The 25,864-nt window shown below is 41.0% G+C and overlaps 1 protein-coding gene and 1 long non-coding RNA gene across 2 annotated transcripts; both read left to right on the top strand.

The window, feature by feature from the left end:
• Nucleotides 1-17,073: 17,073 nt before the first annotated feature.
• Nucleotides 17,074-21,912, top strand: LOC111841987 (uncharacterized). The gene is made up of 8 exons (XM_072708597.1): nt 17,074-17,198; nt 20,002-20,099; nt 20,281-20,430; nt 20,610-20,728; nt 20,863-20,999; nt 21,083-21,176; nt 21,306-21,417; nt 21,710-21,912. Exons 2-8 carry the CDS (start codon nt 20,003-20,005, stop codon nt 21,910-21,912), a joined length of 912 nt encoding a protein of 303 aa, XP_072564698.1. The 5' UTR covers nt 17,074-17,198; nt 20,002.
• Nucleotides 21,913-22,077: 165 nt separating this feature from the next.
• On the top strand, nt 22,078-25,648 carry LOC140587200 (uncharacterized). The gene is made up of 3 exons (XR_011988946.1): nt 22,078-22,242; nt 22,798-22,923; nt 23,228-25,648. It is a non-coding gene; the product is annotated as an uncharacterized lncRNA (long non-coding RNA).
• The last annotated feature ends 216 nt before the right edge of the window (nt 25,649-25,864 follow it).

Raw genomic sequence — 25,864 nt, 5'->3', positions numbered from 1 at the left:
GGACAAGATGAAAAGCCCAATCAGACCTGGGCCACCGACAGGCTCCTGCAATGCGCTCAAATGTAATGAGAAAGTGCTCAATGTCATCAGAGTCAGATAATTTCTGTAACTTGGGTTCTCTATACGTTCGTGACTGACCTGGCCCAGTATCCTGGATGTGGAGACCTTTCACTGGGGCTTCCACTTGAGATGGTAGATGCTGGACATTGGCTTCCACATCCTCCAAGGCTAGAGGGTCTGCATCTGCTCGGCATGGACCAGGAACAAGAGAGGTGCGGGCCTGAACCTCCAACTGCAAGAGGCTGAACTGATGTTGCAGAGCCTTAAACCTCTGCTCTTGCTGTGCCAGTTCTCTGCCACGCTGAGCCTCTAGTACTTCCTGCTTCCCCATGTATGCCCGGAGAATATTAGCTAGATCCACTATCGTTGGACTCCGTTCTTCCTCCTCTGGTCCCAGTACTCCACTCAATGGTTCCCCAGTTGTTCCATCTTCTTCTGTTGTCATCTCTGCTGCAAGTTCTTGCATGGCTACCCCCCGGCTTCCCTTTCCTCTTCCTCCACGGCTCATAGCTCTCATGGCATTCCCAACGAAAACATAAAAAAAATGCTAAATTGTGCCCCTAGCTGGTTTATCCCACTTCTGACACCACATGTGAGGGACCAGCAAGCAGACTCAGGGGCACAGAATTAGTTACTAACCAAAACTTTACTGAAAATCAAAAAATCATCAAAATACAAAAAGCATATCCAACAAAGGAAAATCCAGGGCCCAATAAAATGAGGTCAACCAAACAGAATGAAACCAAAATTAAAGCAAAGCATAACCCAACCTACACTAAACATAACTGACCTAACAAATAACACACTGGGGAAACATATATACTGGGTGATCAATCCAGCAACACACACAAGGGGGGAACACTACCATAACATTTATACCTACATGCCACTAACTAAATAAACCCCATAACATATTGAGCCCATACAATTATACAAATAATTTTATAAAGAAAAACCTAAATCAAAAAATGTTAACAAAGAAATAAACAACTATGCCACAACCCAGCTCCTCATCCCCCTACTGTGGGCACCTGTTGGTACTGCCAATGGGGATTAAAAGGGAACCATGACCATCCAGGCCGTTTGTCCGTCGGACCAATAAAATGCATGCACCACTTCCCGTTTCACCCCAGGTAACTGCAACATGTTGTTGTGGCCATCTCAGGCCATCACACAAACAAACAAACAAACAAACAAACAAATTTATTTTTGTATAGCGCATTATCACAACATTACATTGTCCCAAAGCGCTTTACAGCATCCCCACCCAAAGCCCACAGTGAGTAAGCCATAGGCGACAGTGGCAAGGAAAAACTCCCTAGAAGGAAGAAACCTTGGGAGGGACCAGACTCAAAGGGGGAACCCATCCTCCAGGGGCCGGCAGGGAGAGTCAAATACAGTTAAATCTGAAACACAAACGGGGAGCAGGGGGGAGATGACAAGCCGGTGCCACCGCTCCCTCCAATTGGCAGGCAGCCAGAAGGCAGGGAGCGGGTCATACAAGGAAGATGACACAGGCAGAACGGCGAGCTGGATGCACGGACGTCATTGGTAGTGGCGACGTCACATGTTGCAGGGTGTGCTGGACATCTTGATAGATTGAGGTCTCCAGGCAGCTCCCCCCAGGAAAAGTAGAGGAAATAAATGCAATTAGTCAAAGTAAGGGAGACTATAGGCAGTGCTAAAAGGTAGTTGAGTGTAGATATGGCTATGGCAGCATAAGTAGGAGGGAGAGGCAGGTGAGAATGCAGGCATGGGGAGTCCCTGAAATGTCAGCACTCTAATCCCACAAGCAATTGTGAAGCTAGAGTGACAACACTGTCAATTCAGTTTATCCAAAGCCAATGGCACCGATCCCCACCAAGCTCTACACCTCACACTATACCTGTAGGTTTAACTGGGAGTGAGAAGCTAGCTAGAGCTAGAACTAGTGTCCCTATAAGCTAAACTAAATAGGTGTGTTTTTAGTCTAGACTTGAATATTGAGAGTGAGCCAGAAACCCGCACATCCGGTGGAAGACCGTTCCACAGCTGAGGAGCTCTATAGGAGAAAGCTCTGCAGCCTGCTGTAGCTCTTTCTACCCTAGGTACTAACAGATATCCCGCACCTTGACATCGAAGCAAGCGTGGGGGATTGTATGTGGTCAGCAGATCACTAAGGTATTCTGGTGCAAGGCCATTCAGTGCTTTATAGGTTAACAGCAGTATTTTATAGTCAATCCGATACTTAACTGGTAACCAATGAAGGGAGGATAAGACTGGTGTGATGTGATCAAATTTTTTAATGTTTGTGAGAACTCTGGCTGCTGCATTTTGTACCAGCTGAAGTATATTTAAGGAACCAGATGGGCAACCAGAAAGGAGGGCATTACAGTAGTCTAATCTGGAAGTTACGAAGGCATGTATTAATTTTTCTGCATCACGAAGTGAGAGCATCTTACGAAGCTTGGCTATGTTTCGTAGATGATAAAACGCAGTTCTAGTAATACTTCTTATGTGAGCATCAAAACATAGATCTGAATCTACTAGAAGACCAAGATTTCTAACCACTATGTTAGGTTGTGTAGGAAGGCCACTAATGCTGAGGTGGTGAAACTTATTTCTTGCAGCCTTGGGACCAATCACCAGTACTTCTGTTTTTTCTGTGTTTAACATTAGGAAATTTTTTGCCATCCAGCACCGGATATCTAACAGACAATCTTCTAACCGAGATAGGAGTGATGTATCATCAGGGTTAACAGATATATATATAACTGTGTATCATCTGCATAACAATGAAACCCAACACCATGATTTCTAATAATGTTACCAAGAGGTAGCATGTATAGGGTAAACAGTAGTGGGCCCAGTACTGATCCTTGTGGGACACCGTATGTGACTTTGGTGGCCTTGGATGATTCGTTGTTCACATGTGCATACTGATAGCGATCAGTTAAATATGAGCGGAACCAAGAGAGTGCTGTCCCTGTAATACCAACCACACCTTCTAACTGGTCCAAGAGGATATTATGGTCCACAGTATCAAATGCTGCAGTAATAATATTAATAAAAACTGTAAAATAACAGTATTTATTTGTTGAACTTTTGGAATTGCCCTTTTAATTAAAGTGTTTGATCATAATAATATTAAGACAAGCTGTAAAATAACAGTATTTGTTGAACTTTTGGAATTGCCCTTTTAATTAAGGTATTTGATCACAATAATATTAATAAAAACTGTAAAATAACAGTATTTATTTGTTGAACTTTTGGAATTGCCCTTTTAATTAAGGTGTTTGATCATAATAATATTAAGAAAAACTGTAAAATAGTGTTTTTATGCAAAAGAATAAAGGACACTTTTTGTAAATTTAATGTTTTTGCACTTCATTTGAAATAAAACATTTTACTGTAATTTCTCAGTTTTTGTTTGGCAGCCACTGCTGTCAGTCATTTTACCGTTTTTTTACAAGATTTTTTTTTTTACAGTATAGGAATTGTCATGGACAGCTCCTAGTAAAGTGAAACATAAGAAGCTGTTTGAGAAACTTATGTAGAAAAGTAAACAACTTTAGTAAGATACAGTTACAAGAAAAAGTATGTGAACTCTTTGGAATTACCTGTTTTCCTGCAGTAATTGGTCATAAAATGTGATCTGATATTCAGTTAAGTTACAATATTGAACAGACATTATGTTCTAAATAATAACACAAATGACTGTATTGTTCTAGTACATATAAACAGTGTTGGGAAGATTACTTTGGAAATGTAACAATTACAAATTGTTACAAATTGTTACAATTACAAGTTACTAAAATGTCATAGTAGTGTAACTATTTCAATTACTATATGAAAGTAATGTAACTAATTACATTTCATTACTTTTCTAAATTATGAATGAATATTCTCAACCCCTAATGATGAATAAAATAGTGGAACCATGGTTTCCCTTGCCCGGACGCAGGTCACTGGGGCCCCCCCCTGGAGCCAGGCCTGGAGGTGGGGCTCGATGGCGAGCGCCTGGTGGCCAGGCCTGTACTCATGGAGCCTGGTCGGGCACAGCCCGAACAAGGCACGTGGGTCCCCCCTCCAATGGGCCATAGGGGTCGGGTGCGATGTGAGCTGGGTTGTGGCCAAATGCGGGGACCTTGGCGGTCCGATGCTCGGCTGCAGAAGCTAGCTCTTGGGATATGGAATGTCACCTCTCTGATGGGGAAGGAACCTGAGCTGGTGCGCGAGGTTGTGAAGTTCCGGCTAGATATAGTCGGGCTCACCTCAACGCATGGCTTGGGCTCTGGAACCAGTCTCCTTGTGGGGGGTTGGACCCTTTTCCACTCTGGAGTTGCCCACGGGGAAAGGCACCGAGCGGGGGTAGGCATACTTATTGCCCCCTGGCTGGGTGACTGTACATTGGGGCTTACCGCAGTGGACGAGAGGGTAGCCTCCTTTAGCCTTCGGGTAGGGGGATGGGTCCTGACTGTTGTTTGCGCTTATGCGCCAAGCGGCAGTTCAGAATACCCACCCTTTTTGTAGTCCTTGGAAAGGGGGTTTGAGAGCACTCCTCCTGGGGACTCTCTTGTTCTGCTGGGGGACTTCAATGCTCACGTGGGCAATGACAGTGAGACCTGGAGTGGCGTGATTGGGAGGAACGGCCCCCCCGAGTGGTGCTTTGTTGTTGGACTTCTGTGCTCGTCACGGATTGTCCATAATGAACACCATGTTCAGGCATAAGGGTGTCCATATGTGCACTTGGCATGAGGACACCCTAGGCCGCAGTTCGATGATCGACCATTGTGGAGGTAGCTGACCGGAGCTGTGGCCGTAAGGTGGTTGGTGCCTGTCGCGGCGGCAATCCCCGAACCCGCTCGTGGACACCAGTGGTGAGGGATGCCGTCAAGCTGAAGAAGGAGTCCTATCAGGTCTTTTTAGACTCTGGGACTCCAGAGGCAGCTGACAGGTACCGGCAGGCCAAGCAGGATGCGGCTTTGGCGGTCGTTGAGGCAAAAACTCGGGTTTGGGAGGAGTTTGGCGAGGCCATGGAAAACGACTTCCGGACAGCTTTGAGGCGATTCTGGTCCACTATCACAAAAAGGCCTATGATGTGATTTACTTAGATTTCCAGAAGGCCTTTGATGTTGTCCCCCACAAACGGCTCTTGCTAAAGCTTAAAGCTGCAGGGATTTTAGGAACTGTGGCAGTTTGGATCAAAAACTGGCTAACTGACAGGAAGCAGCGAGTAGTTATTAGAGGCACAATGTCACAGTGGGCCTCCGTTCATAGTGGGATACCGCAGGGTTCAATTTTAGGACCACTATTGTTCCTAATTTACATTAATGATATTGACACAAATACATACAGTAAATTGGTTAAATTTGCAGACGACACCAAGGTGGGCGGTGTAGCAGATACTGATCTAGCAGCAGAGAGGCTTCAAAGGGATCTGGATTTAATTAGCGAATGGGCTGATACTTGGCAGATGAAATTTAACACAGATAAATGTAAGGTAATCCATGCAGGGAGCAGAAATATAAAGTACAGATATTTTATGGGTTCCACTGAAATAAAGGTAGCTGATTACGAGAAAGATCTAGGTATGTATGTTGATGCTTCCATGTCCCACTCTCGCCAGTGTGGGGAAGCAATAAAAAAGGCCAATAGAATGTTGGGTTATATCTCTAGGTGTGTGGAGTTTAAGTCAAGGGAGGTGATATATAATTCCTTGGTAAGACCCCACCTAGAATACTGTGTGCAGGTTTGGTACCATACCTCAAGAAGGACATTTCTGCTTTAGAAAAGGTGCAACGAAGAGCTACGAGAATGATTCCTGGTCTTAGAGGAATGTCTTATGAGGAGAGGTTAGCGGAACTGAATCTGTTTAGCCTTGAGCAAAGGAGACTAAGGGGGGATATGATTCAGGTCTATAAGATTCTAACGGGTCTGGATGCTGTTCATCCAAATTACTATTTCAATATTAGTCTAAATACTAGAACTCGTGGCCATAAGTGGAAATTAGCGGGAGAACATTTTAAAACAAATTTGAGGAAGCACTTCTTTACACAGCGTGTAGTTAGAGTATGGAATAGTCTTCCTGCTAGTGTAGTGGAAGCTAAAACTATGGGTTCCTTTAAATCAGAGCTAGATAAGATTTTAACAACTCTGAGCTATTAGTTAAGTTCTCCCCAAACGAGCTTGATGGGCCGAATGGCCTCCTCTCGTTTGTAAATTTCTTATGTTCTTATGTTCTTATCCGGCGGCTCCGAGCAGGAAAGCGGTGCAACATCAACATTATGGTGGGGATGGAGTGCTGCTGACCTCAACTCGGGATGTTTTGGGTCGGTGGGGGGAGTACTTCGAAGACCTCCTCGATCCCACCGACACGCCTTTAAATGTGGAAGCAGAGTACAGGGACTTGGGTGTGGACTCCCCTATCTCTGGGGCGGAGGTCGCTGAGGTGGTTAAAAAGCTCCTCAGTGGCCGGTCCCCGGGGGTGGATGAGATCCTCCCGGAGTTCCTTAAGGCTCTGGATGCTGTGGGGCTGTCCTGCTTGACATGCATCTGCAGCATCGCGTGCACATCGGGGGCAGTGCCTCTGGACTGGCAGGCCGTGGTGGTGGTCCCCCTCTTTAAGAAGGGGGACCGGAGGGTGTGCTCCAACTATAGGGGGATCACACTCCTCAGCCTCCCTGGTAAGGTCTATTCGGGGGTTCTAGAGAGGAGGGTCCACCAGATTGTCAAACCTCGGATTCAGGAGGAGCAGTGTGGTTTTTGCCCTGGCTGTGGAACAGTGGACCAACTCTATACTCTCCGCAGGGTTTTGGAGGGTTCATGGGAGTTTGCCTAACCAGTCTACATGTGTTTTGTGTACTTGGAGAAGGCATTCGACCATGTCCCTCGGGGAGTCCGGTGGGGGGTGCTCCGGGAGTATGGGGTGCCGGGCTTCCTTTTAAGGGCTGTTCCGTCCCTGTGTGACCGATGCCAGAGCCTGGTCTGCATGGGCGGCAATAAGTCGGACTTGTTTCCAGTGAGGGTTGGACTCCGTCAGGGCTGCCCTTTGTCACCGATTCTATTTATAGTTTTTATGGACAGAATTTCTAGGTGCAGCCAGGGCGTTGAGGGTGTCCAGTTTGGTGACCTCAGGATTAGGTCTCTACTTTTTGCAGATCATGTGGTTCTGTTAGCCTCATTGGACCGTGACCTTCAGCTCTCACTGGGACAGTTTGCAGCCGAGTGTGAAGCGGCTGGGATGAGAATCAGCACCTCCAAATCCAAGACCATGGTCCTCAGCCAGAAAAGGGTAGAATGCTCTCTCCGGGTTGGGGATGGGGGTCCTCCCCCAAGTGGAGGAATTTAAGTATCTCGGGGTCTTGTTCACGAGTGAGGGGACCATGGGCCGGGAGATCGAAAGGCGGATCTGTGCGGTTTGTAAACCCGGTTGCCACACATAGTTGATACTTTCACTCAGCCACAAAGGCAAACGTAGTACCTGTTTGACCTTTGCTAGGAACCAGGCCTGGCTCACTCATCTTAAGAATGTAGACATTAAGGATGGTAACTGTGCCAGCTTTAGCGTTACAGGGGGATGAATACGAAATTGACAGTATCCACAGAAGTTGGGGGCTGCGACCTGATGGTGACCAGCCACCCTGCATGATATTGGTGAAGTTTCTATGTTACACAACTTGGCAGAAAGTACCAACAGCTGTGAAGATAAAGAGGGGGAATACAGTGGGAAGATTGAATTCTTTCTTTCTACAAGGACCTGGCCAAAGAATGTGCTGACCTGCAGAGTAGGGTTTCACCGATAACGAAAACTCTGTGGGAACACCAGTTGAAACACACGCATTTGCACCCAGCCAACCTAAGATCTATATGGTAGGAGAATAGATGGAGCTAGATGAGAGACTGAATGACACTTGCATAAAGGAGAGAGGAGTTTTATTTTGAAAGGTACAACCAGATGGCTGGTGGAAGAGGAAAGCTAGCCATCTAAAGGACTCACATAGACCGAAATGAGATTAAGCTAGAGAGGCTTGCTACACTGTTATGCTGGTTTTGCTAACAGTGCTTTTTGAATTATTGTTGCCCTTGGGTGTTGTTGGGAAGTGTTCTGTTTTGTGGCACTAGTTTGTTTTTCATTTTTATCTTTATGTTGGCAGGAATAGGGCAATGCCAGGCTTTGTTAAGTTAGGTACAGCCACGCAAGTATACATTTCACAGCAATAATGGGTAGTGGTTTCATTAACAGAACCATGGAACACACCAATTAAATGGAAGGTGGTCCTCACTTATCCTAAATATAATAACACAGATATTGCATTTATTCAGGAAATGCATTTCAGAAAGGAAGAGAAAGCTGTAAAAATAAAGTGTGACTAGGTCGGGAAGATCTTTCACAACTCAATATCTAGTATAATGGAATAATTAGGCTTAATAGATATTTTGAGGAAAGGTAATACACATTAAAGAGCAGATCTGCAACCAATAACATAAGAAGACTATTCCACCTAATACAGATGAATAAAACAAACCAAAATCAGCCATAACACTTGACACCCAAAAACTAGATAGGGTGGAATGGGCCTTTTATTTGCTGCACAGTCAAGGTTTGGGTTTGGTGATGATTTCTATAGATGGATAAAAGTGCAGTATTCATCCCCTAAGGCTGTAATTTTTACCAACTGGATAATATACCCAGATCAACTTACCTGGGCTGTTGCCTCAGTCCACTCTTGTTTACAATTTCCTTGACCCATTAACCATATTGCTCAGTGAGGAGCCAAGAATTAAACGAGTTACTGGAGGTGGCAGCAAACATAAATTATTATTTCTCTATGCTAATGCCATTTTGGTGTTGCATCGGGATCCAGCCAACTCTTTACCAGTGCTGTTGTTGTTATTAAAAGATATTCTACAGCAGCGGTTCCCAAACTAGGGTACGCGTACCCTCTGGGGTACGCAAGAGGCTGTAGGGGGTACGCGAGGGAGCGGGGGGAATCACGAATTCGAACAACGAGACAGTCAGTAATTCTCACAACAGCGGAGTCGGTGACCTCCAAAAAAGCCGTAAAACACAAAATACAGTCGTGTTTATGTCATATGTTTTTGTGCTTATTAAATTTAAGTGTTTCCAAAGATTAATCCCACAACAGTAATAAAATAAATGTCTTGCTTTAACATAAATACTAAAAGAATAGATCGCTTTAATCGCTATTACAGTTGGGTATGGGCACGCGGTCTTATTTAGAAAACATACAAAAAGAGACGCATATAATGTTTAATCATTCGTTAATTTGTATTTGTCCGGTCCAGGAGGTTAATTTTGGGGATCGTTAAAGTGATAGATCACCTAGCTATCTTGATTAAGCCTGATTCGGTTCGTTATATATATTATTAAAAAGTAAATATTAAGTAAGAATGAGAATATGAACAACCATGGGAATTATTTTTACAGTGAAAACAATTGGTATTAATTATATTGTATGTTCTTGAGTAATCGATAAAATCAGTATATGCAAGACATCAATCTGTAATAGTGGAAAATATGTCCAGTTGATATGTCCAGTATGATCTAGGTCTGTGTGGTCAGACACTGTGCAATAAACAGAATTTTTAGGAACATGGCAAATGTTCACATTGCAGCATGGAAGTAGGTTCACTGTCACAACGCTGACCGGGGAAGCAGAGGCGAGAAGACATAGGATCGGGGAAATGCGGGGTTTAATTAATGAGCAAAAGGAACACACACTAGCAGTAAAGCAGAATTACAATACAATGACAGGACTGAAAGTCCTGCGTATTTTTCTATTCTGAAATTCTGCCATGGCATGCACCAGTATGATGCTGGTGCAACTTTCCCAGGACCCTAGTCAAAAATATCTGCCACTCTGGTCGCGGAAAACAAGCGCTAACGGAAATATATGAAAAACACGGGAGCGGCAGAAGATTTTTTGAAATTTGACGGGAATGGGACGGTACGGGAATGACATCCCACGGGACTGAACGGGATGGGAATGGGTTTTGAAAATTTGGCGGTTAAATTGGATGGGAACGGAAACCCTCCAACGCGAATGGGATGGGAACCAAAAACCTTTTCCGTGCCCATCCCTACTGTGAAATTCTCCCACCGGATAGCAACAATCTGTTACTAAAATATATTAATAAATTCATTTGGTGGTGAGAAATAATCGACTGTTCAGTATTTATTTTTATGCATGCGGTATTGCAATCTATTTATAGACACTAATTAAGAGTCGTTGGTAGCAGGGGGTACGCGGCTGAGGCTGACATGTCTCAAGGGGTACGTGGCTGGAAAAAGTTTGGGAATCTACAGTATCTGGTTACTTTATTAAATGGCATAAATCAGAAGCTATGTCGGTGACTCAAACTTACTCCTCTAACTTACTATCTATCTGTAAATTTAAATGGTTTTTAAAATGTATGATATACTTTGGGATAGAACTGAACCCAGACATCAAAGAAATTATCCTTACTAATTTAGCAAATGTAAGCAAAATTACAATTAAAGCAAAATTATACAACTTGTATAATTGTAGCAGTTTACAGTTGACTTTCTGGGGGAAGCTGAACACAATTAAACATGATTATATCCCCAAAGATTAATTATTTAACAGGAATGATACCTATATGTATATGACACCTATATGTATCCCACAACAGTAGCGCCCCCCAACACGTTTCAGTCGATATCTCCTGTCCTGTTTGTCCGACAATCTAAATTCTTTTTTCTCCTGATGCAGACAGCCATGACCTATGGGACTATGAAAATGCGCCTACTTAGATTTTTGGCTAATTTGCATAATTTGCAAATCCTACTTTTTCCTTAACCTCCTAGCTTGTCCTACCAAATCAGACAAATGAGGTGTCAAACGAATCAGAACTAAGAGCTGATCAATAATTAGTTGAAAAATTCGGACATTTCTCTATCATACGGCCATTAGCCACGCCCAAACAATGCCCAAATTTGGCCAGTTTTGGTCTGACTGCTATAACTTGGCCGTGCCTTGGCCTACCTCGACCAAATTTGAAATCCCATCTAAACTAAAAACTGCCAATATTTCCTGACTGCCTTGGCCAATCCAACTGTGCAGATATGTACTAGGTCCCAGCCTGAGGTCAGTCACCTACAATGGCAGTCATAAGTCCTGAAACAGTGGCCGCCATCGATCAATCAAAATCAAGCAGCAATTTGACTGGTTTAATGATGACCAATCCAAATCAAATTTAGCTGGTACATTTGTCCTCTGACCCTCAGCCCTCGCTCTAAAGGACATCTCATTAGGCCATTTCTCATCTGCATTTCTGCCTATTTCTCCAGAACTGCCTAGCCTACACTTAAATTTTATGGCCAGTCCAATTCACTATGACCTGCTGAATCCAACTGCATATAGAACTTGGTTCTACATCTTTGCGTTTTTGCATGATTTATATTTGTCTTTAAACAGGCTTTTTCTTTAACCTCCTAGGATTTTCGCCCCACCTACATAAGTCTGGTGTCATTCAAATCAGGAGACAGTCCTTTTAAAGATTTAGAGAAAAAAAATTTAACTTTCGATAAGGTATGGCCAAAAGCCACACCATGACCCTACTGGTGCCATGTCCATTTCAATCAGACAGCTATATCTCAGGCATGCTTCAATCAATCATTACCAAATTTCTCTAACTAATGTAGGGCTCTACCACCGAGAGACCCTCCAAATTTTGTGTCGATCAGTCAAACGGGAGCGCTACGGCCACTGTTTACTGTATATATTATGAAGACCAACCTAGGCCAATTCAGCTCAAATGAGTTACAAGATGAGGTAGGAAGATGTCCAGCTATCTCACCCATCATACCAATAGCAGCGGGTGGCTCAGTGGGCTAAACGTGTGTGCTTGTCATCAGAGGGTCGCCGGTTCAAACCCAGCTTCGGTGGGTACTTGAGCTAGGCAGCCCAATGTGCACAGCATACTCTCCGTAAAGCAAGCTGAAGAGACGTAAAGGTGTTTTCCCCATGAAGGTCAATGAAGCTTCTATTATTATTAAACCAGCCATTCAGACTGGCTTAAGCACTTCTCCAGAGGGTTCAATTATAATTATTTTTCTTCCCTAAAACTGAATGCCCAGCCTAAACCGTAAGTCATAAGCTGACCAAATTTGGCAGTAAGATGCCTATTGCTACCCACTACTCAGCCCCTCCGACCCGTCCCAGTCAGTCAGAGGGGGGCGCCGTTGCGCCCCACAACACGTTTTGGTCGATATCTCCTGTACTACTTGTCCTACACTTAAATTTTATTGCCAGTCAAATTCACTATGTCGTGCCAAATCCAGTAACATATACAACTTGGTTCTCCATCTTTGCATTTTTGCATGATTTATATTGTCTGAAAACAGCTTTTTTCGTTAACCTCCTAGGATTTTCAGCAAACCTACATAAATCTTCAAATCAGGAGACAGTCCTTTTAAAGATTTTGAGAAAAAAATGAAACTTTTGGTAAGGTATGGCCACCAGCCACACGCTGACTGTACTGGTGCCACGTCCATTTCAATCCGAGAGCTACATCTCAGGCACGCTTCATCCAATCATTACCAAATTTCTAACTCTGATGAAAGGCTGTACCGCAGAGAGACCCTCCAAATTCCGTGTTGATCAGTCAAACCAGAGCGCTATAGCCACTGTCCATATATGTCTAAGACCCACCTAGTCTAATTCAGCTATAATGAGTTACCAGATCAGGTAGGAAGGTGTCTACCGATCTCACCCGTCTTTCCAACAGCAGCAGGTGGCTCAGTGTGCTAATCCTGTGTGTCTATAATCAGAGGGTCGCTGGTGCAAACCCAGCTTCAGTGGGTATTTCAGCTAGGTAGCCCGATGTGCACAGCGTACTCTCTGACGTCGACTGACCTGTTACGCCTGCACTAGAAGCATCTCCATTATAATTTCTGCCTACTACTTAGACCATCTCACTGAAACCCATCCTACATCTCGTATCCTCCACCTGTCCGATCATCTGAGGCTTTGGACCTGTTCATAACTGCCTGCAGTTTCTAGTTAGTTTTGTGATTGTTATATTCTTGTTAAAAACCTAATAAATTTAAATTATAAAAAGGTGAGAATGGCTCACTTGACATCATTCCACAGCATGTCTTTAGGGTTAAGGTCTGGGCTCTGACTGGACCAATGCAAAAGGCAGATTTTGTTTCTTGAAACCATTCGGTAGTAGATTTACTTCAATGTATAGGGTCATTGTCCTGTTGCATCACCCAACTTCTACTGAACTTCAACTGGCTTACAGCCACCCTGATATTATCCTGTAGGATACCTTGATAATCTTGAGAATTAATTTTCCCCTTGATGACGGCAAGCTGTCCAAGCCCTGAAGCAGCCAAGCAGCCCAAAATCATGAGTACTTCAATGTACTTCAATGTTTTCACCTTTGTATGTGGTGCCCTTTTTACTGCATATGTAGTGCTCTTAGTTCTCCTCAAACAATTCATTCTTAGTTTCATTAGTCCACAGAACATTTTCCCAGTAGCAGTGTGGCGTGAGAAGATGGTCTTTGGCAAACTTCAGGTATACAATAATATTATTTTTTGATGAGCAGTGGCTTCCTCCATGGTGCCATGGACACCATGCTTGTTCAGTGTTTTATGTATGTTAGACTCATGAACAAAGATGTTAACTGTTCCAATGATGCCTTCAAGCCTTTAGCTGTTACTGTAGGATTCTTCTATTTTTACCTCATTGAGCATTCTACATTGTGTCTTTAGAGTCTTCTTGGTTGGGTGCCCACTTCTAAGGAGAGTAAACTGTCTCCATTTATAGACAATCTATCAGTGGACTAATGCATATCTAGACTATTTGAGGTTATGCTGATCAACAATTCTTGATCACATGCCTTCTCAGATGTTTTTTGCAAGACATGGTTCACATCAGGAGATGATTCTTTTGAACTTCAAACTCAAAATCTTAAAGTGTTATTTATAAGTTGAGGTAGCTATAACTTGTGGGATTCAATAGAATTATAAAGAACATACAATGAATAGAGGAAAAGGAGAATATAGCTTAAAGCAGGGCATGATGAAATTGAGGGGTTAATTATACAATAATGCCAATACTAATTTACTAATGTCTAATAACACAGTGTTGAATATAATGCAGACACTGGACAGGGGAACTGATATGGGATGGGGCGATCTCACTTCATGAAGTTGGCAGAAATCAGGAATTGATAGCAAGATGACCTGCGCCAGAGAACAGGTCGAACTAATACTTTTTCTAATTCTTGTACAACATAGGAAAAAGGGGGGGAGACATGTACTCACTGGCTAACTAGAGCAAATGTCAAAATATGTTGTAGTTACGTAGATGGAAAAGTACAGAAAAGGGGGGCCACACCCCAAAAGGCCTATAAAGACCTAGAGCCGACACCTATGGTTTGAGCATCTTCCTGTACATGCTGAATGTATGTCAGATCGTTGCTCCCTGATTAATCAGAATAAACTGGTGACTTGCAACTACTCCTCGACTGTGCAGTGAATCTCTTCTCATCAACGGACCCGGCGGAGTTCAGACTCCAACACTCACACATCTTATCACATTTCATTGATTGTATTCCAGGTTTGCTAACTCCTGACTCCATTTAGCCTTGAAGTTGAAGTCATTCAATAAATCCAGCCTAGGGATTCACAGACTTTTTCCAAGCTACACTATGAATGTTTGAATGATGTGTTCAATACACAGAAGAACAATACAATAATATGTTATTAGTTAGAAGAGTAAATTGTACATTACTGTAATTTAGATGAACATCACATTTCATGACATAATGCAGGAAACCTCGTAATTCTAAAGGGTACACATACGTTTTCCTGCAACTGTATACCTTTTTGTCATGGTTCCGGGCGGCTCGGACACGAGGACGTGGCATAGTGCACAAAGAAAAAGGTGGACGACCCATTGGCGGCTCCAAGAACACAAAAACGGGGTTTATTAAACAAAACAGAAAACAACAAAACCAAAAAGACCACGAGGGGTGAAAAATTAAAGGGGATTAACAAAGACTAAACAACAAAAACCAAATACAAATCAGAGCATGTGAGCGGAGTGGAGCGGTGCAAATTTCCGCTCCTCGCTCACGATGTTGGCTCCGCCTGCTCTTCCGCTCTAATTCGCACTAAGCCGCTCCGCACAACACCGCTCCTCGCTCCACTAAAATTTCCTCCCGCTTCAGTCAAATTGCTCCACGCGCGCTCCAATTTAAAAGAGGGACAAATAATCTGCATTTCTAACTAATGTCACCTTAAACCGAAGCCTTATATCATAAAGAATTATGAGCAACAGCAACATTGCCACTCAGAAAACATTTATTTTTAAGCAACATATAGGCAACAACGGATAGGTTTGGCAATGGCATTCCACACAAAAATAGGCTTAAAAATAAAGGAGTCAGTGGGCTTAATAGCTTAAAGAATATACAGGCTAAGCAACTAAGTTTTAAATTCCTCAATTTTTTTCTGTTCATGCTGCTGCTGCGTCTCTCTATAAAATAAAATTTCACTGACAGCGTTACGTGAAATAAAAAAAATCCTATTAGACTTACTTTGAATGACTAAACGAATTTATTTGATTACCAATATTTACTTTATAGGCTTTTACACTTTAATTTACTTTATAGACTTGATATGCTACAACCATATAAAACTTATATGCTCTGGCTTCCGCCTGTTCGCGTAGCACACTCTCATGTTTCTGAGAAAAGTGATTCCAAAGTGAGTCTTTACTCACTGAAACAGTTTCACCACATTATTGTTCTTGCTCTACATTATTGTCATCTATATGTTTGATAAGAATAGTACACTTGTATGATTTATCAGTTTCCTTTGTGAAATACTTTGCGAATTCCATCACGGCCAATTTGTGTAACAGTCTTGATAATTGTACCGATGAATTCTAGATAAATTTGGGCACGCCTCAGAATCATAGTGTGAGCGGTATCGGAGCGAAATTGGAGCGAGACAGAGCGACTGCTCCAGTTTAATTAAAAAACCACTCCGCGCTCTGACCAAATTCCGCCCGCTCCGCTCCTCGCTCACGCTCCGCTCCACTACGCTCACATGCTCTGATACACATCTAACACTGAGAATATCTAACATCACAACCATCAAAAACACAAACAACGAACCACTAGAGAACAGAACAGAAGCAGGGACTTAAATACAGAAACCAAAACTGGGTAATAAGACTAACACAGGACAGGTGAGACTAATTAACAGAGACCAGGAAAACAGGGCACCAGTGAAACGAATAAACTCAAAGGAACAAAACAGGGAAACTACTAAGGAATTACCAACACTAAGGAATTACAAACAGGTAAAGACACAAGCAGGGGCACAAGGAACAAAACAAAAACCAACTACAAAATCAGACACAAGAACTAGAGAAACTCAAATGAAACACTAGGGATCAAAATACAAAAACAGAGAAGGTGGGATTCAAACATAGGACCGAAGGGTTCACAGACAACTGGATGCTCAATGTGTTGAGCTATGAGGCTAACAGAAAACAGGAGAAACACAAAGACTAAAATGAAGGACGGGATGACCAGCAACACCTGCTGGCCAAATGGGGAAGGGACACAGTAGGACCACAGGGGCTGACCCTCACACCTTTTAAGTTTTTTGGCTTACTAAAAAGAGCCCATCATTACTAAAAATTCCCATCACTCGTCTGCTGTCTGGGGTAGATTTTGGTGAAAGGAAACCAGTTTATTTTAATAATTTGGCTAGACAACAAAATATTTTCACAAGTGCAAAGCTTGGTTCTTGAATTTGCGCTTCCAGGAGATGCAGTCTACATGTGAGGTTTAAATTTTAGTTGAGATTTTGATATAGAAATTCTGCCGCAGTTACACAGGAAAAACTGCAGAGTCGTTTTTCCAGAGTTAAATTTTTTTTACTCAAAAATAGTTGTTTTTGCTCTATTTTGAGTCTACAGAGTAAAATGTGTCAGTAGAGTGAGAGCTAAATTACAGAGTAACTGTGACTCCTCCCCTAACTGTTCTCGATGCAAGGTTTCCTTGATCCGACTTTACCGTTAGTCACGACGACGACCGACATTTTCTGCTTTGGATTTGAAAGAGAACGTGCACTGGATAGTAAAGTAAGTATATTTTCAAAGTCTTAATATTCATTTTCATAATATTCACCTCTGTTTTGAGCACACGTTTTTTGCATATTACAGAGATCGCGTTCTCATGTTAACTTGAGAACTAATTAAATTAGGCCAGGTTAGAACTAAGTTAGGCTTAGTAATCTTTAAAGCAAATAGCTACCATATAAATTACAAACGTTAATTGACCTCAGTGAAACTAGCTAACATTAGCAGCCTTATAAATGCTTGTCCACAAAACTATTGTGACGAGCGGCTCGAGTTGTGCACCGCATGTACTTCACTCGGTATAGAGTTAAATAATTGGATTGCTGGAGGCCATTTTGATGTGCATTATCCCTGTTCGAACATACTGTAACTGTGGGGACGTAAGGTATTTTCAGCATTTACAGGGGCTAGTTCGGTGTTTTTTTTTCTGTCAGACTCTACAATGTCGATGTTTCAATTCAAAATTCAGTTTAAGAATCATTTTTGACCACCGCGGAGCAGCGTACGATAACTTGTTTCTCTACTAACTGTTCTCCTCCCAAAGTTTAGTTTATCCGCCACTGCTGTTAGTCAAGGCCATCTACCGCTGCTGCTTATATTATCCCAATTCGGACCATATTCGGGACGCAATTTATTTTCAGCAGTTACAGGGTCTAGTCGGTGATTTTTATATCTTTCTGAATCTAGAATGTTGGTGTTTCAATTCAGAGTTCAATTTTTACAGACATTCACATGAGAAACAGTTACCTCTGAAAATAGCTATTGAGCGCCCTGCCTTAAGATAACTATTGGACAGTTATTACATATTTAAAAACACATTAGTGAACAAAGATTATTCATGTTGTGTAGAGTACTCATTAGGCCTGTTGCGATAAACGATAAATCAGTTACTTGCACGATAATTAAAATGAGGTCTATCATTTTTCCTGCGCGATCATTTTCACTTGCATGCTTGTTTGTTTTCGTGTCTCTAACAAATGGGAATATCGGCTCTTTTTAGCAAACCGGCTCATTTGTCTCAGCTCACCAAGAAGAACCGGCTCTTTCGGCTCTTTATAAAAAAACCCGCCACTCTCTTCGTTTAACCTAAGGCTGATTAGCGTGACCTGATTTGAGCTTGTTAAAAATAAGACGCCGTCTCGTGGGCGGGGTTTTTCGGAAGACAACGTGTTCTGGTCAAAGTCGTTCTTAGTGTTTAGGCAGCTCAAAAACCCAGACAATTCTATAAACATTAATAAAACAGCTCTTTAACAGGAGCCGGCTCCCATCGTTCACTAAAAAGAGTCGGCTCAAAGAGCCGTCTTGTTCGCGAACGACACATCACTAGTAATGAGGCGTTAACTCTCGTGTCAGTGGGCTCTTTGCACGTCAGCTTCCGCGTTCATGGAAATACGGCTCGCTCATTTCCGGTCTGTATTAGATTTGCTAATATGTTAATTGGACAAATTCTCAATAGCTGAATAGCATCCTATCAAAGTGGCATGAACAGATAATCAGACAATTGATATGGTTTATATTTAATGCCGTTTACAGGACTTGCCCAAACTTATGATCAACGACATACAGTACATCGCTTTTGTAAATCCTTCTCCAAAGTACCAACGAGTAAATTAGAGAATTAGAAGCTTTAAGATGTTTGCCTTGTCTTACATCCACGGATACGGATACATTCGTTCAACTTTTGTGGCTGGCGTTAGCCGTAGCTTACGCTAATAGACGTTACTCCCGGACATTGATAGTGTATGCATGTTGCAATTAAGTAACTATGAACATCCCCAGTCATTCTAGCGGAGAATGTTTAACTTAGTATGTTCTATATGTGCTTAAGTACACATTGCGTTAATCTGTGTTTGCTATTCTTAGTGTCAAACGGGAACAGGAGAGGTATAGGCCTATATAGCTGCTTCAGATCCTTGAAGAAGCACGACAAACATCGTAGTGTAAAAGTATGACAGCACTGGTACTTTGTCAGAGTTCTAATTAAAGCTGTTTAATATTCAGATTTGTGTTATATAGACTCATCAAAGCTTATGATAAACCGCCATAAAACGAGCCACGGAGATGCTGCAGCGAACGCTTTCAGACAATGTTGTGAAAATACGCTGTATAAATAAAATTGAATATTTAGGTACAGTATTATACTGTATTATATAGCGTATTTTAATTATACACAGTCCAGTAATTTAATTTGTATAGCACTGTAATTTGAAAAGCGTTTGAAACGGTTGTACTATATTTTGCAATCAAAATTAGTGACGCTGTCCGTTTTATTACCTATTATTCATGTAAGAAATATACACGTGTCAGTTAGACTGAGACATGAAGAAGAAAAAATCGGTTATGATGATCATCCGATTATAATTATCAATTTCGCCCAGGCAGACGTGTTCAATATAAACGGTAAAGTAAAATGTGGCAATAAATTATATGAAACGTGAGTATAAATATGTTGGATTTGCCGAATTTCCCAGAGGTTTGCGTGGAAACTTAAAACTCAATTGTATTTTGAGGATGTGGTGCACTTAGGAAATTATTATTATTGTTTTTTGTTTTTTTTTTAGCTTCTGAAACACAAGTTTATCCTTTCTTGCGCTCAGTTACTCAAACCGGAAGCAAGTGAGCCGTATTTCACACTGGCGGATATGACGTCACTGCGATGTTATTGTTTATCGCAATAATTCCTGAGACAATTTATCGTCCAGCAAAATTTGTTATCGTGACAGGCCTAGTACTAATGAATGTTCTTTTCTTCATCTGACTGTGAGTGTTATCCTTATGTTTAACTTTGTCTTTTTGGTTCCTTCAGGATGCAAACCAACAATGTTGTCAGGGTGAAGTTCAAAGACAGCAAGAAATATATTTTTTCTTCAAAACCATTTACATTTCAGACGTTTTTGGAATGTGGTAAGAGATAAACCTTAACATTGTTAACATCATTAATACTTTTCCCTCTGAAAAATATTTTTAATAGTAATATATTAAGTGCATGATTGTATCTTATGGGGTCAAAACATAACTGTTGTAGTTCCTTTGGCATCCCTGGCCTTTTTCAATAAACCTTTGCCATTGGTTTATCTTCCTTCAGTTGCCAAGAAATTTGATCTTCATACAATGGATGTTAAAGTCTTTGATGACACAAAGACAGAAGTTGATGAGGAAGCATTCGAATATCTGATGACGCGACCAGATCTTGGTGTTCTAGAAATTTTCATCCCAGGTACAGCAAGCCTTAATGGTAAGTTGTTTAAAATGCTTATCAAGTTTTGTGTTTATTCTGAGCAATATTCACCAATTTACCTATTTGCATAGTAGATTTGCTAATATGTTTATTGGACTAATTCTTAATAGCTGAATAGCATCCTATCAAAGTGGCATGAACAGATAATCAGACAATTGATATGGTTTATATTTAAGATTCTTTAAGCTCAAGCTCATTAGGAGATACTGAGGGCACATCAGAATTTGGTGATGTAGCAATGTTGATTAGAAGTCCTCCTGAAAAAAATGAAGCTGAGGAACGTCGTCTTGCCCAAGTAAGGATCACCAATCTTGCCTCTGAATTACATCTATATAAAATGACTTAAAAATTAAAGATATTTGGAACTATATACACCTGTCAGTTGTTCATTTCTCAACTCTGCTCAATATTGCATCATTCCCCCTGCAGATGATCGAAGATATTCTAAAGAACAGCCCTGGAGGCGAAAGGGTCATAAACGAATATGCTCGCACTAAAAGTCTGTCAGATGCTCGAAGACGTGACATGGTGAAAATCTTGGTAGCACATTTGACAAATGAACATGGGTAGGTTGTTCATACAGTACTTTGTAAATTGATGTTAATGATGTCATGGGTTATAATTGGTTTTGGTTTGTGTGTGTGTGAAGAACAAGCCCGTCCCGGCGTATGAAGGAAGAATATGCAAAGGGAATCGTATCCCTATTCCCAAACTTGGCTGACCCCAGGAGCAAGCTTGGTTATGTAAGTAGCTGTTGCCTCTCAATCTTTTTGATATTGCAGAGTGAAGACTATCTACATTATAATTGATATGGCATTTATTGCTTTAATCGGGTGTATAACTACTGGGTCTGTGTATTGTCCTGGTCATAGGAGCATTATTACAATGCAACAGATGGAAGTGGATATTTGGCATGGAGAATAAAAACCCTGCAGAAAGAAGCATCTCAGGGACGGATGAAGCACCAACGGGAACCACAAACAGGTGCAAAGATGTTTACTCAATGCTTTTATTAGCTTTGGCTAATATTTATTAGGCTCTATTAACTTTTTTAATTTTACAAATGAATAAACTTGCTTATTTTACTCATCTTAATATTTGTGACTTGTCTTTGAAGTATTCTTTTGTTCTAAATTGGGTAAATTTATATGTCACTCTGGGATATATGTATGTCTTACATGTTATTTCCTGAATTTAGTTTTGGTTTGAATGCATTGTGCTTCGGAATAAAAAGGAACTACAAATGTGGTTTTCATATTGTCTTAAACACTTTCAGGTGGGCCAACTGCTGACAGACATCCATACAAAGAAGACAGCTGCTTGACTGATGACCGTCAGTGTCAGGAAGCAATTGCCCTGATGAAGCATACAGCTGATGAGGCAGTGGTGAAGGAAAAGATGAGGTTAACACTGGCCTATCGCCAGAAGCTGCTGCATGACCCTGAAGAGACAACTGATATTCTATCAATTTTCCCATGATTCCTGGATATACCAGGCTTGGTATGTTAGACTTAAATTCATTAATCATAAATCATACAAATATGAAATAAATTGCTGTTGTTGTTCTACAGTAACACAGACTCATTAGATAAACAATCAGTTCCTACTGTGGTTCCTACTTGAATTTTCTTTGGCAGGTTGATCAAGATTTTGGACTTCTATTTGGTGATGGGACTTCTGCAAAGTTGTTGGACAAGTGGTCTACCAGCATAAAACCAAAGGTTATTGCACAGAGCCGTGGCCTTATACAGACTTGTGAGCTCCAAGACCTCATCCAAAATGCTGAAGCCACTGTTGAAGTTGAAGAAGGTAACTATATTGTGGTATATCTTAAATTATTTAAGAGGAAGTTATGCATTCATGACAAGCATTCAGATCTACAGTGTTAATTGTGCTCAGAAATTTACCCATTAGACATGCATGATTCATATGCAACACAGACTTAAAATGACCTGTTTCTCTAACATTTCTACTCTGATCTTTTAACAAGTGCCTAGGATACAGGAGTTGCAGATTTAGAGTTTGAAATTTTCATTTAGGAGTCTGAAAAACAAAGGCATGGTTGCTATGTTGTAGATCAGGTTTAAGTGTATGACCTCAAAATGAGTTCAATATCTGTAGAGGTTTCACCTAAATTCATCCACTAAATTCATCATCTGTTGTCATTAAGACTAGGCCATGAATGTGCTCTTAATACTGAATCTGTGTGCAGTATAAACTAAAGTACTGGAGTGGTTAATGTATTTATACCGATCATCTTCCAAGTGAAGTTATGCCAAGTTAAAGTGAGTAGGAGGTTATGCTCAACCCCTTTTACCTAAAAACCAAAAACTGTTTTTTTTTTTTTGTTTTCTGTGTCTCTAGGTTGAGACAGTGACGTCTTCCAATCTGATGCTGGTTCACCTTTTGCCACCCTCAAGTCAAGGCCGCAAAAGACCGGGAAAGATCTCAGCAAGACAAGCATGTGATCGCCTTGTGAAATTCATCAAGGTGAAGCTACTGATTAAGTAGATCAAATGACACCATTTCATAATGTTCAGTCACTGTCTTACTTTGAACTTGCTTATTTCTCAGACTTGCTTAATTGTCTTAAAGATCACTTGTCCTCAAATTGTTGGTCTTGTGCTACTCTTTTCTATTTAGCACATACTTAATATGATCTTGGAAGCTCTTGGAAATACTGTACGTAATACAGAAACTTTGGTGGAAGACCTCACTGTATCTTTATTCATGCTGTATATTGAGTTTAACTGTTAACACAATAGTTCCAATGTGACTTTTCATTCTTTCACAGACTGGCACCAGTATCCAAGGGCACTTGGATAGCATTGGAGAGAGTCTGCAGCCGTATTTACTTGCTGTTGGGCCGAAGAGAAGTAGGGTCCATTCTTGGTTTATTGTATTTGACCAACATTCTCTACCCTGTAAGGCTTCTAATTCACTGGCCTGTGTTGATGAGCTTTTCAAAGCTCACTATGTTTTTGGCACCTCATACTGTCAGGAATTGATCAATGTGTATAGCTTTCTGCAAACAACTGTCTATGATATAGATGTTGAAACCACCAAAGTGAATCCCAGAGTGGCTGAGTTGAGAGCTAGAATGCTCAGATGATGATTTGTTTCATTTGTAGAAAGGGGCATGCTAATGCCAATACCCTTATAAAGCACTTTAAGTTATTTCATGGCCTTTGTCCAGGAAAAAATCTCAAGTTAAAATGTGCTCAAAGAGGTTGTTTACATGTTTACCATGGTTTTTCTGGATTACGAAAGCATCTCAACAAGTGTTGTGCAATTGACAGTTCACGCTTCAATTCTGGTGAAAGCTCATCCACCGCCAACTCCATTTCATTAGATGATGTAGGTGTTTTACCAAACGAAAATTCACCTTGTGAATCTGAGCTCCTAAAAAAAAATATAGCAAATAGTTGTGCAACAGTGGTAGCTGAACTTAAAGTTGCTGGTGTCGCAGAGACCACTATTAACTATGTTGTTGGTGCTCTAGAAGAAGTGATTGAAGACATTCATTGTGAAACTCAAGAATCTGTGAAAAGCAGCCTATCTTTAGAGGAGCCCATAAAAAGTACTGTTGAGTCTCAAATTGATCAGTGTTTTGAAAAAATGCAAAATCCTTTTGCAGCATTAAACACTGAGAGCAAGAGAATGAAGTACTTTTCAGAGAAATGGGGCAAAATAGATCCTGTTGAATATGTTCTTGGAACAAGATTTGCGACACGGCGTAACAGGACAACTGGAACTTTTGCCCAAACAATTGTTAAGGATAAATTTGTATATATACCAATTCTTGAGACATTACAGTCCATTTATAAGCACCCTAACATTACAGATATGATGGTAAGAGATTCACAACAAAGACCAGATTGTCTTTATGACATACAGGATGGAGAATTCTTTAAGAATCATGCACTCTTCTCAAAACAAAAACATGCATTTCAAATCCAGCTTTTTTTTGGTGAATTTGAATGTGCAAACCCTCTTGGATCAAAACGAGGAATACATAAGTTAGGAGCTATCTATTTTACCCTTAGAAATATTTCCCCTAAATACAACTCGAGTTTGCGAAATATACATTTAGTCGCTTTATTTCATGCACAAGATATCAAAACATATGGGTTTGATAAAATACTACAGCCGCTTGTCCGAGATGTCTCAACACTGGAAACCAATGGAATTCAGGTTCCTTTGTTTGATCATACAGTTTAAGGAACTATTGTCCAAGTTACTGGTGACAACCTTGGTATCCATTCCTTGTTTGGTTTTGTGGAATCATTTAATGCTAGGTACTGTTGCCGCTTTTGCTTGCTAGAGAAAGAAGACTTTCAGACAGTGTTCAATGAAGATAGTCCAAAGATGTCAGTGCGAACTAAAGAACTTCATGCTGAACACTGCCAGGCAATGCAGAGCAATCCCAGCCTACCTTATGTAATGGGAGTAAAAAAGTCTTGCCTTTTAAATTCGTTGCAATATTTCCACACCACTGCCAATTTTTCAGTTGATATTATGCACGACATATTAGAGGGGGTTGCTCAATACGAGATTAAATTACTTTTTCAGCACCTGATTGAAAATTACACCACATCAGCAGAAGTGAACAGAAGAATTCAGAGTTTTAATTATGGCTCCATGGAACAAAACAACAAACCTCCTAATATTGTGTTTTCTTCAGTTATATCCACTGGTATCACCATTTATTTAAAACATCTGATTGTAGAGCACCACAGATTGTTTAAGCATTTGTTTCCTGATAAGAACATGTTGCCAAAGCATCATTTTATGGTGCATTACTCCAGTTGTATGCAGAAAATTGGACCACTGATACACTGTTGGTGTGTGCGCTACGAAGCTAAGCATAACGCTTTTAAAAAGCAGCTGAAAAGCTTTAAAAACATAACGAAAACATTAGCAAAGAAACACCAGTGCCAAATGGCTTATATTTGGCAAACATTTGATCCAAATGACTTAAAATTAGGCCCCGGGAAAATGGTCCCTTTGAATGAAATGGAAGTTGGCGCTAAGGTGGCTGAGACACTTAATGTGCCTATGTGGACTAAGGTCCTAAATGTGAAATGGGTCAAGCACTGTGGAAATACTTATCGGTCAGGGTTGGCGGCTTGTGTTCAAGTTCAAAATGACATACCTGTATTTCATGTAATCCAGAATATTGTTATTAAAGATGAGCACGTCCTTTTAATGACAACTGCACTAAAAAACATTATGTTTAGATGAACATATCCATGCTTACAAAGTTGCACATACTATAGAAGCACCTTATGTTTTGGAGATTAAGGATATTTTGCACCACAAGTTGTTTGACATTCTGATGTCTTATGGTTGTGATTCAGATTTGGTTATTGTACCATATAGTTTCATGTAATTTTTCTTCATCTCCTCTGTGATATTATCACTATATTTT

Source organism: Paramormyrops kingsleyae, unplaced genomic scaffold (genome assembly GCF_048594095.1).
Source record: "Paramormyrops kingsleyae isolate MSU_618 unplaced genomic scaffold, PKINGS_0.4 ups154, whole genome shotgun sequence".
Classification (NCBI taxonomy): domain Eukaryota; kingdom Metazoa; phylum Chordata; class Actinopteri; order Osteoglossiformes; family Mormyridae; genus Paramormyrops; species Paramormyrops kingsleyae.
The sequence above is the reverse complement of the archived record's forward strand: the minus strand, read 5'-3'. Positions and strand labels throughout refer to the sequence as shown.

Bases quoted from the DNA above. Each gene is read 5' to 3' on its own strand.
- LOC111841987 (XM_072708597.1), top strand. From the start codon at position 20,003: ATGCAAACCAACAATGTTGTCAGGGTGAAGTTCAAAGACAGCAAGAAA. The intron at 20,100-20,280 runs GTAAGAGATAAA...ATCTTCCTTCAG, and splicing joins TCAGACGTTTTTGGAATGTG to TTGCCAAGAAATTTGATCTT. The intron at 21,418-21,709 runs GTGCAAAGATGT...AAACACTTTCAG, and splicing joins CCAACGGGAACCACAAACAG to GTGGGCCAACTGCTGACAGA.